The 13647-nt window shown below is 33.0% G+C and overlaps 1 protein-coding gene across 1 annotated transcript; it reads left to right on the top strand.

Annotated features, from left to right (window-relative positions):
* The first annotated feature begins 103 nt into the window (after nucleotides 1-103).
* On the top strand, nucleotides 104-8782 carry LOC137919677 (putative autophagy-related protein 11). Its single transcript, XM_068762819.1, has 7 exons — nucleotides 104-360; nucleotides 545-4175; nucleotides 4510-4701; nucleotides 5840-5959; nucleotides 6126-6383; nucleotides 7303-7491; nucleotides 8594-8782. The coding sequence occupies exons 1-7, from the start codon at nucleotides 239-241 to the stop codon at nucleotides 8669-8671; spliced, it is 4590 nt and encodes a 1529-aa protein (XP_068618920.1). The 5' UTR covers nucleotides 104-238; the 3' UTR covers nucleotides 8672-8782.
* Nucleotides 8783-13647: the final 4865 nt, after the last annotated feature.

Here is a 13647-nt window from a genome sequence, read left to right on the forward strand (position 1 = left end):
ACGTGTATTTTTCACGTTCTGAATACTACTATTTATAACGTTATACAGGCAACTTTTCATCTAATGTCATTTAAGTGCATTATTTTGTCTGTGTCGTGTTTTTATTCAGCGGGACATTGATCAAACTTGTTTATTTGATTAAATTAATGGAATTTAAAATCATAAATTCTTTTATATATTATATATAGTAACATAAATTTATTATTGTTGTTGTGTAATATGCAATAACAGTGACAATATGAGGCGAGGTCATTCAGGGATCGGTGGATGGCGAAATGAAAACACAAGACATTTTAGACCTCGAGGAGGAGGTAATCCATATTTCAGACCTAGAGATTATGCATTGTTGGATGCACCAAGGTAAGAAGAAATATATTCCATCTACCAAATAGGTACATCCCATATCCTACATTTGTTGCCGCGAAAATTGTCAAACCGTTATCTAAATGTATTATAATAAAATTACTTGGTAGGAATAAACAATAAGTTGGTATTTTGACTTCTGTACTGTCAATACGTAAAGTTATATACCTATTTATTTCAGATTCCCGCCACCAAATCTAAGATCACACAGGCCCCCTCCGTTTGTGTCAAGGTCAACTCACATAATCGACCATAATGTAGAACATAATAGACCTAGGTATAGATATGACAATCGAAGAAATCAAAATAGACCATTTGAAAAACACAGTTCTAGCCGGCAAATGTTTCCACAATCTCAAACTTTCAAACATATTGAGTCACCCAGACACCCAAAAATTATTAGTGATTCTAATTATTATGATAATACAAAACAAAGAGATGGATATCATGTAAATAGTCATGGAGATGTTGATCATAGACAGTCAAATATTGGGGTTAGTCACCTAAACTATGTGCAGCAACCAGTGAGTACATGGGCTCATTCCTCTGAACAGAAAGAGTATGATGATGAAAATAAAAAGCCTTCTAGACAGCATGAAGGTGTAAAGAAAAAAACTTTGCTTGATTATCCAGGGCATAGACCACCTTCATCAGACCATTATGGGGGAAACCCCACTCTCACAATTGATAATTCAAATTCTTTCAGTCGATCTGTTGATGATACTGTAAATATTGTAAGAAAAAGGTTATTAGATAGAAATGAATCTCTGCACACCTCTGATAGTCTAATCACTGATAATGATAATAATGACCCACATGAAGAGAATTTTCTAAGCAATTATGACATACAACAAGAACAGCCCACTAGAAGAAGGATACAGAAACTGAGACAAAAAGACAAATCAAATTGTGATAAAATAAAAAATAATATTGTTCATCAATTGTTTAAAATGGACAAAGAAAAAATCCATAAGTTAATGGATAACCCAAATTCTTCATCTAAATTTGAATATGCTATTAGCAGTCTTATAACAGAGTCGCAAAATAGTTTTAATCGTCATTTAAGATCTGTTGCTGAGAAATCATTATCTAGCACTAGCACAGACTTTATTGAAAATGATAACAACACTATTTATGAGGATACATTTTTAAAACAGATGCAATGTCTGCTTGATCCCCAAGACACAGTATTTCTCGAAGATATTAAACCAATTGTTATGGCAGAATTATCTAAAGTGCTACAGTTAGATGACTTTGAACAACAATGTGTAGACAATGAAATTAATGAAAACAATGTTAATGAAGATCAATCAGAATATGAACAATATAAATTCTTAACTTCAAATAATTGTGAAACATTTTCTGAGGATAATATTTCAAAAGAACAACAATATGTGCAAGAAGAATTTCAGACACCTAATATTAGAAAAATGGCTAGCGAAACATGCCGAGATTATGATAAATTTCAAACAACTAATAAAGTACTTCCGAAATCTCTTTTTGACAGAAGGCAACGAACAAAAAGTTGTACATATATTGAAGAAAGAGACCCAGTAACAGAAAATATACGATATTCCAGACATAGTTTAGACAATCAATCAAATGAAAATATTTACAAAAATCTTGACAATCCTTCTGCATTGTTTGATTCCAGTTTTGAACATGTATCAGAAGAAGAAGATCCTTTTGCTGAGCTAGATAATCAATACCATGTAGCTGTGGATCACAATTTTATAGCTACTGAAGATGCTTCCAGTCCACAACAATTGCAAAAGGATGATTTAGTTAAAACACCATTTGTTAATACTCTTCTCCCAACTTCAGAAAATAACAGTATTAATAATATTAAACAAGAAATTGAAAATCAAATTCTAGATATTGCTAAATCGCCTTTAAAACTGTCACTAAGTTACAATAATAAAGATAACATCAATGATAGAGAAAATAAAAATACAAACATTGAACAAGATCGATTAAATTTAATTGAAACTTTAAACACAAACACTAGCCACTATATGGAAGAAACTCCAATAACTAGTGATAATAATGCAAGTGTTGATTCCATGGAATCACCAAGTTCTTGTGTGATACCAAAATCTTTGACATCTTCAAATTCACGAAAGAGACCAATTGACCAACAATCTTCCCATCGTAAAGAAAAACGTAAAAAAGTTAGTAATGATTTAAAAACATCTGAGAAAAATGATTCCGGAAAATCTTTAACAAATCTATCTTCAAAAAATGACACTGATACTAAATCAAAAGAGTTATGTAAAGAAACAAAGAAATCAGAAACTATTGATAAAGAATACTCAGATAAATATGTGAAGCGGAAAAATGCTCAAAATGAATCTAAAGCAAAATCAATTACTCCTAAGAAAAAGCATAATTCTGTTTCATCTTGTTATTCCAATACAAACCTAAAAAATGACACAGCCATCAATCCTTCTAAAACTGATCCCAAAAACATACTAAAAACAATAGACATGTTTACAGAAAAACCAAAGAAAGTAAATATTCATCAAGCTCACAGAAATACCGCCATTATTCCTAGTGTGAGCAATGTTAACACAAACATGGATCAAAGTGATAAAAAGAAAAAGAGTTCTAATAGTATAAAAACCAAAAGGCACATTGGTACTCAAGTGTTCAAAAGACAATTTTCTAAAGACACACAAACTATAGAAAATAATTTTTGTACAAGATTTTGTCAAACTGAAATAGAGAAGTCATGTTCTCAAGAAGTTCAAACAGATCCTGTACGCATTGAGAGATATACTTGTGCAACAGATGCTTTTGAGAGGATGAAAGAAATTGATTTAGAAATTCAAGTTTTATTACAAGAAAAATTTAAATTGTACAGTTCATTAGAAAATAAAGAGTCAAGCAAAAACTCATTGCAAACACTGGGAATGACTGTACTTAATGTGACACCATTTGATGAAGATATAAAAGTTGATGATGTAGATACAGTAGAAGACTCATTTTCTGGTGTTGCAATTGTAGATGACTTTACAAACATACCTGTGGAGGAACTTGAACAAATAGACTTTGAGACTGTTCAAACAGATAGTAATGAAAGCTTCAATATAGGTAAACGCAAGAGGCGACAAACCACAATAGAACAAGAGGCCAAAAAATCTAATATCCCTAAAACCACCAGAAGACTTAACAAAAGAGGCAAAGCCCCTAATATTTCACTAATTGAACAAATTATTACAGATGATCGACCTCTTGAAGATATAATAGCCATAGATGATTTTGAGAAACCTCTAAAAACAAAAAATAAAACTAGTAAAGTACAACAAACAAAAAAAAGGTTGAGTAAAAAGACAAGAACTTTAAATCTTGATGAAATTAATATTATTGAAATCAAAGAGTGTTCTGTAGTATTAGTCAGAGAAGATTTGAACAAGTTATTAATTCAAAATGCTGCTGAGCATTGTGCATATCATGAAACTTTATGTGAACCTCTGGAATATACAAATGTTGTTCAAGAGGTTGAAATAACAGAAAAAGAAAATTCTGATCTCAATGATCTTCAATTTGATATGTTAGATGTATCAGAAGACATTGTTATTGGAGACAGCTGTGACATCAAGTCATTGCAAGACAAAGAATTGGTGACTTTGGAAGTACCGATAAGTGAAGAATTAATTCTTGATAATACACAAACATATGAGGAAGTCACAGCACCACAAGCTTTAGTTGGAGACAGTGAGTGTAAAATGTATGATTACTCAGCTGATGAAAATCTATGTCATGATACTATAACTGTAACAGGGAATGCGGATGCAGTTCTTGCAATTGAAGTAAGTATCACTGTGTTCAATGATTTTGTAGTAAAAATTTATTCAAAATTTATTAACTATTCAATGTCAAGTAACTAATAAAAGAAACATAAACTATAAAAAGATGAGTTTACACGGATATAATAAAGGAAGAACTATCTACCTATAGCTAAAGCATCAACTTCTTTTTTTGGTGCATCAAGTATTTTATAAGCCAGTAATTTCACAAGTTGTATTCTATTATTACAATAAAAAAATGATAAAAATTGAAGGTAAGAGATTTTAAAAGTTTTTTATAAGGTTTGAACCTTTAACCATACCAAAATACATAATATCTTGTAATTTTTCTTTACAGTGCATTGAAAACAACTTCATTGCTGCCTGTCTAGATGGAAATGTTTATTATTTTAGTGGTGATGGTCAGTTAATCAATACTCTCAGAGGATCAAACTTGGCTGTCACATGCTTAACAATTGTAAAGGATAAATATGAAACAACAGTGTACACAGGCTCCTTGGACTCTAGGATACGATATTATGACTTAGAGGTAAAGATTTATATTCACTATGTACTAGACTGACATCATTCCCATAGCAGTGCTTGTGAGTCTGATATCTATAAACTAGTTTTAAATGTAACATTTTATATTTAGAGGACAAACATTTTAAAATGATTCCATGCTGACTCCAGCAAGGCCAGGGTAGGCCCTCCAGTAAATAGACCAATGAAATAGTCATGGTTGAAAGTCAAAAGGAAACTAGCTGTAAAAAGTTAAACTGATCACCGAGGCGATCTTTGGGAGAGGCCTATGCCTTGTAGTGGCTGTCTATCAGTTTACATAATGATGGTAATGGTGACTCGAATAAAATGCATATTCAACAGTGATATTTCTTACTCATAATAATTTAGCCACTTTAGCTGAGAAATAATTAAAAGTAGTTACCCAAATTCACAAGCTAAAATTATTTTTAAAATTCACTTATGTACTAATGCTTATATATTACAGTCATATCAGATATATTGCTACATGTAGCAGATATTTACTCAGTCATTTAAAAAGGACCACCCAGGAATCCATATGACTGTTTTTATATTATATAGTTTAAATACTGATTTGTTATCTTAAAGAAAAAATAAAAAAGTTTTGATTTAAGTTAAGTGAAATAAAAATCATCAGAGCTTATATAAATATTTAAATTATATATTATATTAAATGATTCTTTATATTTTCCATAATTTTCTAACCTCTCTGTTTCATGTTATATATTATATAAATATTATTCAAGCAGTGGTAGCCCAAGGACAGAAGACTGTGACTTGCAATTGTATGCTTAGGGTTTGATTCCTGGGATACAACCATATGTAATTCATACTTGGTGCATAAATAAAAGGATTACCACTGCTCACAAAGAAGTTTCACAACAGTACCATAATACTATCCTGCAATTATGGTATATCCACCATAGATATCTTTGGGAGAGGCCTATAATTTTTTTTGAAATGGGCCCCGCTATTGGGAGCTTCTCGCTCTCCCCTATCATATTTATATATATAAAGATATATGTTTGTTATCAAAAACAAAATTTAAAAAAAAAATCTGCAACATATAACGTCTTCCGACATTGTACAAATTGTACTCATTAATTACAATCATTCATTTATCAACAAACATTTACTTATTTCAGACTGGAATAGAGAAAGGACCTGAGTGTAATGTCTTGAGTCCAATTCAGACAATGGATAGGGCTTGGGACACAGTATTTGTGGGAACGAGAACTGGTTTTGTTCTGCAATTTGAATGCAAGGTAAGTTTAGCGATATTTGACCTGAATCCAAAACACATTAAGATTTCTTTAAAATAAAACGAATTTTTAATTTACTGCAGTCAGTGAATGAACTCAGTTGAAGCATCTTAGGTAATCATAGTTGACAGTATTGCACCTTACTTAAAAATTTTCTTCTAATTCACAGAATAATATGTTAATACCAGTCAGCACTGTGAAATTCTCGGATCAGTCGATATTAGCACTCCGTGCCATGAAGGAAGGCCCTCGCAAAGTCCTACTAGTGGCAGCAAGGTCTGAGGATGTCACAATAAAAGATGCACAAACTGGTCTGCTTTTGCGAACCTTAGTTGGACCTAAAATGACTGTATATACTCTACTTTATGAAGATGGAAAAGTTTACTGTGGTACCAGTAGTCATCAGATACAAGTATTTGATTACACAGTAAGTACAATATTCAAGATTTGTACTATAGATATATTTTACAGCTAAAATATTTTACCAATCAAAGCCTCTGATATTCTTTTATATATTATAACAAATGCCCAGGGGTATCTATTACAATATATAAAACAACATCTTTTCATGTTTATAAATATAACAATACTTATATTTAAAAAGAACTGTCTACCCAAGACATACAAATATTTATTGTCTAATAGATTCAGGCGTTACTTTGCGGAAATCCATCCTAGGTAAGAAAAGGACTAATATATAGCTACTTCCGCTATGTAGCAGTAGTCGTGCAATAAAGTGCACCGCCCGCCACTCCGCTGATAAATGCGCATGCGGCAAACATCGCACATGCGAATTACACAACTACTACCGTCAAATCACTCAACACGTGTTTTATCCCTTCCAGGGGGCATTCTCGTGTAACATTACTCCTGAGGACTACATAACGAGGATACTTAGCGGAAGTAGCTATAAATTAGTCCTTTTCTTACTAAATATTTATTATTTAAAAAAAGTTGTACAGGAGTGTTATCAATAAAACAAATACTCTTGCATATTAAAGTTGTTATTTGAATCTTCATAAAATTAACATTAATTGTCATTTAATAAATACATAATTTATACTTTAAAAAAATTAATAATAATTTTAGTATATGATCTAAAGAAACTCTAGTCCCTGTTCACACAAATTGATGTTAGTTGAACATAGGCCAATAGTGATGTGATATACATACTGGCTGTATTTTGTGTCATTACACATGAGGAATATTTTTTAAAGTGAATGAAATATGAAGAGAAGTTTCAATTTACATTGGTTCCTTTCTGAAGTTGTATTAACAGTGGCCAGTCAACAACCATATGGTTGAAGATTCATTTATTTTCTATATATGAAATATTTTATATGCAGAGTGGGGTGCATGTGGGCGCACATGAAGGCGGCAAAGGGGCCGTTTGTCTACGAGCTAGTGGTGGACTATTGTTTGCGGGTTGCTATGACGGCTGTGTTTACGTGTATAGAGAAGGAGAACCACAGCCTATGGCACAGCTACGGGGACCAGGTCTGATGTTACTGTCACTCGCTATTGTCGGCAGCAAGGTTAGTAATATTCATTGAAAAATCTCTCTTAAGATAGACAAAATGCTTGTCTTTGTGCTATTCAATTGACCATTACAAATGCAACTACCCCCTGACTAATATAGATTAGTACTAACCTATATAATTAACTATTTAATATGATATGAAAATATCAAACAGCAACAACATATATGATAATAATGAAAATGACTTAAATTAAATAAATGAATTAATTTTAAATTTATATGAAGCTAATTTCATTAAAAAAAACTAAATTTTTTAGCGATATAGACAGGTGAACTTTCTCATTCCCTTTTAAAGGGTTCTGTTCTATTTAAAGTTAATTAAAAGATACGTAACAAATTATAAAATCAAATCAAACAAGTATCAATGCAAAAAGCCATAATTACTCTTACAAAATACATATTTGCTGACTTTCATATAACACAAAATAAAAAATAACAACTATAATTTTGTCACCATTGTTACATAAAATTGTACTTATATATTATAATAAAATATAATTTTGATAATTTTAATGTACATAGTTTTGAACTTGAATGTATAACCCACTTAATAGTACTACTCATGTTTAAAATTATAAGCCAAGCAGTTCTCAAGACAGCACTATAGTAAATGGCTACAAATTCATGTAATAAAAGTTTCATGTATGATATATGTCTTGGTGGTTGTTTTAAACAAATAAGCACTAAACAAACATTAGATTCACCTGAAAATAAATGACATGCCTTACTGGTTATTACTGTTCATAGTAAATTAATAATCAATTAATACATGGTGACGTGAAAATAGGTATAAAAACTTTAAAGGGATGTTTCAAAAATAATCAATAATGTAATGATAATATACTAAGAAAAAGCAATTCTTAATAGAATAAATTAATATTTTCTACTTACCAACTTTTAGCTAATTGGATTGTCACATTCCAATTAGCAAAAAAAATGTGACATATTTCAGAGTAATCACTGTATATTGGGCTGGTGGAAATCCATAAAGTTCGAAACTTCGATCTTCGAATGTAAAATAGTGTACTTAAGATTTTTTATTGACTATGTTATAACAATAAACACAAGTATTAACCTTCAGCAATCTTTTATTACAGATAATCGCCGGATACAAGGATAGAAGTTTATACATTTGGAAAATCCCATTAAGTATATTGCAAGAGATGATTTTGTAATATGATGTATAGTATTGTAGAATTTGTTCGAAAGTTTATTCTTATTTAATATTATGGAAATGTTATAATTTTTATAGTGGACATGTCTACCTTGTATATAATTAAACCAGTTGTAACACTTATCATGTTTTATTGTTTAATTTTAATGAATCATAAACTATTTCCAGCAGCTATTTTCTCACATTTATTTACAAAATTTTAAAAGAAACAAATTCATGGTCAATATGTTATTGAACTTGACTACACTTACATGGTAACTGGCCGACTGCATATAGTAAATCTGTAGTAATATATTTTGTATAAACCTTTACTCATACTTGTTAATTTTTTTTGGTCCGGGAGCTGTAAACCTTTTTTAGATAAATTCAAAGATTTACACTACATTTTTGCATGTTTAATTTTTTTTCATAATCATAAGAAATAGTAACTCAGATTCCCTTTGAAGCCTTGGACAGGGTGGAATTTTTTAACGCCACCTGGAGGGAAAGTACTGGACTGGTTGAAAATGAAAGAATTTTCTTTTAAGTAAAATTGTACCTCCAGTATGAACAGTACTTTCCCTTCAAGAGGCGTTTAAATATTGCACCCAGTATATACATACATAAGGTAAACAAAATGAAAAAAAAATATTCTCTATTGTGAAGCTAAAAAAAAAAACTATAAAAAATGACAAAATAACTGATAAATTGGTCAAATATTGCAAAGAAGATTGTAGTTGTTTAAAAATAGATTTATATTTCTATTTTCATTTAAATACTTTTTCTGGAACTTCTACTGCTTAAACTGGTTTTAAATGTCCATAACTTAATGTTTATCTTTCTTTAATCTTTAGTATTGCTTTGTTCGTGTTGTAGTTGCTGCTAGCTGGGGGGCTTTTACAGCTTCATTGGAATTAAGTTCGTGAAACTGAAAGGTCTGCGAACTTAACAAAATTTAATGGTATATTGCTAATTTAGTTGCATGATGAAGATCGCACGAAGGTACCAGACTACACGTGTAGAGTGTAGTGAGTGAATGTAGTTTGCAACTGGACTTCAGTGAGGACTACTCAACTAATCAAAGCTGGGCTACAGATTCGACCTCGGATCGCCTTCTCCGTACGCGGAAAGGAAATATTTGATTTTTTTGCATTATACTCGTGTTTGTGTGCGTTGTTTCAAGAGAGGTGTGATTGCTGTTGTGGCCTGCGCTTAGAGTATTCCGAGTGATTGTAGCGAATGAGAGGTGGTGCTTGGATGTGGAAACCCTAAGAGATGGGATCGCTATGGACATCCATTATACGCCTTTTCCTATATGTGTTCACTATAAGGGATTTGGGTGTATCTTTAGTACTGTTTAACACTAAACACCAATTCAAAATATTATTTCTATCGAACTGTACTAAACAGGTTGTGTCTGGTGTATGTTTTATTAAGCCGATAATTTTAATCTTAACATAAATATTATTTTTATGCTAAATAACATTTTGAATACTTCATCATGATAACTTAAATATTACAAATAAAATTTTAAGGTACAAAGTATATTATATTGTGGAACTACAATTTAATTTATTTTGTAGGCAGACTTGCAAAAAGGGTTAACTTCTATAAATACTACCTTTATCTCAGTAAAAACTAAATTATATTAAATTTTATTATCAATAGCAATGTTTTATATTGCCAGCACGAACTATGAACTCTTTTCATGTTCATCCCGAAATTTACAAAATTAGAATTATTAATACTTAGGCTCCACCCACCCCTCTCACTAAGTAGAGTTTTCCCCTGCAACTGAATATGATACATAGAGGTAGACAGGTAGACAAGATGTAGCCACACTAGTATTTACGTGTGTAATAGCTATTGTTAACCTGCGAGTCGAGATCTACGACACACTGGTGGTAGTGGTTAACCACTTCGGTACGAGCGTCTACTGTAGTCGACGGCCACAGGTGAATGCGGATAACGCTCTTACGAGGGTCAAACTGAAAGTTCTTAGAAAATCAAAAACTAAGCATTCTAGCAAGTTATTAGTTTTATTATAACTTTTCAAAATAGCGTCCATTTACATCAATACATCGCTGCATTCGATGGAACCATTGAGAAAAGCACCTTGCCCACTCGGCCTTAGGGGTCTCTTCGACGGCGTTTTGAAACGCAGCCACTGCTTCTTCGGCGTCCATAAAATGTTTTCCTCGAAGTTTTTCTTTTATTTTCGGGAATAAATAAAAATCGCAGGGTGCGAGGTCGGGGCTATACGGCGGGTGACCCAATAATTCCACGTCTGAGGTCGCCAAATAGTCGATCGTTTGCCTGGCGGTGTGCGACGAGGCATTGTCGTGATGAAGTAGGATCCTGCTGCGAGGTCGTTTCTCTCGAACTTTTTCCAAGACAAGTGGCAAACAGTTGTTAGTGTACCACTCTGCATTAACCGTTTTCTGATCCTCTAAGACAACTGTCGCGTAATGACCTGTCTTTCTGAAGAACGAGGCCACCATCTTTTTTCCAACACTTCGACCTCTCTTCACTTTAGTTGGCAACTCTTCGGAAGGAAACACCCACTGAGCAGACTGTCTTTTGGTTTCCGGATCATAACAGTAAATCCAGCTTTCGTCACCCGTTAGTATGTCGAACACAGCATTTGAGTCACCTCCGTTAAATTTTTGGATCATTTCTCGGCACCAATCAACACGGCGGAGTTTTTGAGCCTCGGTCAAATTATGCGGTATCCAGCGGGCACAAAGCTTCCTGACCGCCTAAATGTTCATGGAGGATTTTGTGCACTTGACTCATACCTATGCCTAGACTTGTCCGAATCTGCTGATAGGTCACTCTTTTGTCAGTCTCTATCATACGCCGCACAACACTGATATTGTCTTCAGTCGTCGCTGTAGAAGGCCGTCCCTCACGCAAATCATCGGTGAGATTAGTTCGACCACGTTTGAATTCATTAAACCAGTTGTAAACTGTGGCACAAGATGGGGCTTCATCGTGAAAAGCCAATCGAAGTCTATCATAACTTTCTTGTTGACTTATATGACATCGAAAGTCATAAAAAATCATTGCACGAAAATTTTCTCGGCTTAAATTCATTCTGACGTGCACAGACAATTTTCAATTTGCCGCCAAATCGTAAAACAAATGACAAATGAATGAAATGTATACTCAATATTATTGGTAAAGAGTTCTATTTTCAAAATTTAAACTTATTTTTTTAATATAATGCTTTTAAGTTGCCAGTTCTAAAAACTTTCAGTTTGGCCCTCGTATCTTCCGCGACACTGAGCTCTTCTTGTTCTTTAACACACTTGTGATTAGAGTGTTTTCATTAGAAGCGGACGCAGATACACATTACGTTCACCTAATGTTATTATAATAAACTAACTGCAGAGGCAGATTAAAATTTCTTGGTTTTCGACTAAAGTTGACGCTCGGCCCTGTGTATGATTTTATTGCAGATAAGCACCGTACCGAAGAGGTTAAACTAAGAAAGAATAAGTCTTAAGGACTAACTTCGAGTAACGCCTAATGCGCAATATGACACCGCGTTGACAAACGTCGCCACACCGAACCTCTCATACGCTGTGGAACTCAGAAAACCCTTTATGATATTATTCCCGCCGAAGTATAAATGGGTTTTGTCAATACAAGCATTTTGTAAAATAGTCCTGCGATTTAATTCACACGCCCTAGTTTAATTTTACTCAGAATAAAGAAATCCTCTCTAATCCTATGGTTTTCTATTAATGTTTTATTTAGTAAAAAGTGGCTAGCAGCGTTACAATAATGATGCCAAAGAGTTACTGCATCGCGACGTGAAAAAAACGGAGGTTACTGAATCACGTTTGCTTCGCAACAGTACACCGTTTACATCGCGACTGAATCTTGGACAGGCGGCGAGGTCACACAGCTAGCGACCGCTTCGCGATTGTATCGATGCGGCAGCGCGACATCGTCGGTACTCCATCGCTACAAAAAGTCGCTGTGGACGGGAAGCCTTCAGTCAAGAGGTGGTTTTGGAGGGCACTCAAATTTGTCGTTCTCCTGTTATTACTCAACCGCGACATTTTTCTTAAGGTCTTACATACAGCATGGATGCACAGACCGCGGCCCGCCGGTCGAATACTGGTAGCCCGCTGACAGCAAAAGCAATACTCTCGTACATTGGAAAAATATTGAATTCTAATCCAGAATAAAACCAAAAAAATTAATTACCTATGCTTATGGCTGCCGGCCCGCCATCAGTTCATGATTTGCCCGAGTGGCCCCTAGTCTTAATAAGTCTGTGCAACCATGCTCTACAGTCTGGTGGTATGGTTTGAAATGGCAAAAATCACATGGACATTCGTAATGATAGTGTCTCACCTTGTAAGTGTAACCATTTTTAAAGTTAGATTTAGACACGTAAGCAATGTTTAAATCCGACAGCACTGTTAAAACTAAGTTACTTTCAAAACCGTAACATTTTTTAAAAAAACAAATAAGTTAAATATGAAAAATACTTTCATTTAATCTACACAAATATACTTCCAATAAAACACAATAAAAATATATAGCCAAAACAAATGAAGGTGTGAGTGAAATTATTTTCCAAAGACATAGCATAAATTGTCCACAATATAAATATTATAAATTGCTCGTTCCATTCAAGAAAATATTTCGGTTTATTCTACTACCCTTTTGTTCCGTTATACATTTTTTAAAGTGTAGTTAGATATTTTGCATCTCCAAAGAGCTGTGTAAATTGAACTGTGTTGTACTTGTACTGACATTGTGTATTTAACAAAAGATAGAGTATTAAAATCTATTTAAATTATTTTTTTTAATTTCCTTTACCGAATGCAATAACTCTAAAGTGACCTTGACCCTAAACTATCTGTTTCAGACTGTTGATGAAAGGTCGAATTGCGCATAAAATTGGATACATCCAGTTTTCATAAATTTTATAAAATGTATTTTCTCTTAAAAAATTACTATTACATTTATAATTATATA

The sequence above is a fragment of the Battus philenor genome, unplaced genomic scaffold (genome assembly GCF_028537555.1).
Source record: "Battus philenor isolate CCGP_79_NKW_IND1 unplaced genomic scaffold, ilBatPhil1.0.hap1 SCAF_17, whole genome shotgun sequence".
NCBI classification, from domain to species: domain Eukaryota; kingdom Metazoa; phylum Arthropoda; class Insecta; order Lepidoptera; family Papilionidae; genus Battus; species Battus philenor.

Excerpts from the sequence above, each read along its gene's own strand:
- LOC137919677 (XM_068762819.1), top strand. The coding sequence starts at position 239 with ATGAGGCGAGGTCATTCAGGGATCGGTGGATGGCGAAATGAAAACACA. Across the intron at positions 4,176-4,509 it reads ATGCAGTTCTTGCAATTGAA|TGCATTGAAAACAACTTCAT; the intron begins GTAAGTATCACT and ends TTTTCTTTACAG. Across the intron at positions 5,960-6,125 it reads TTCTGCAATTTGAATGCAAG|AATAATATGTTAATACCAGT; the intron begins GTAAGTTTAGCG and ends TCTAATTCACAG.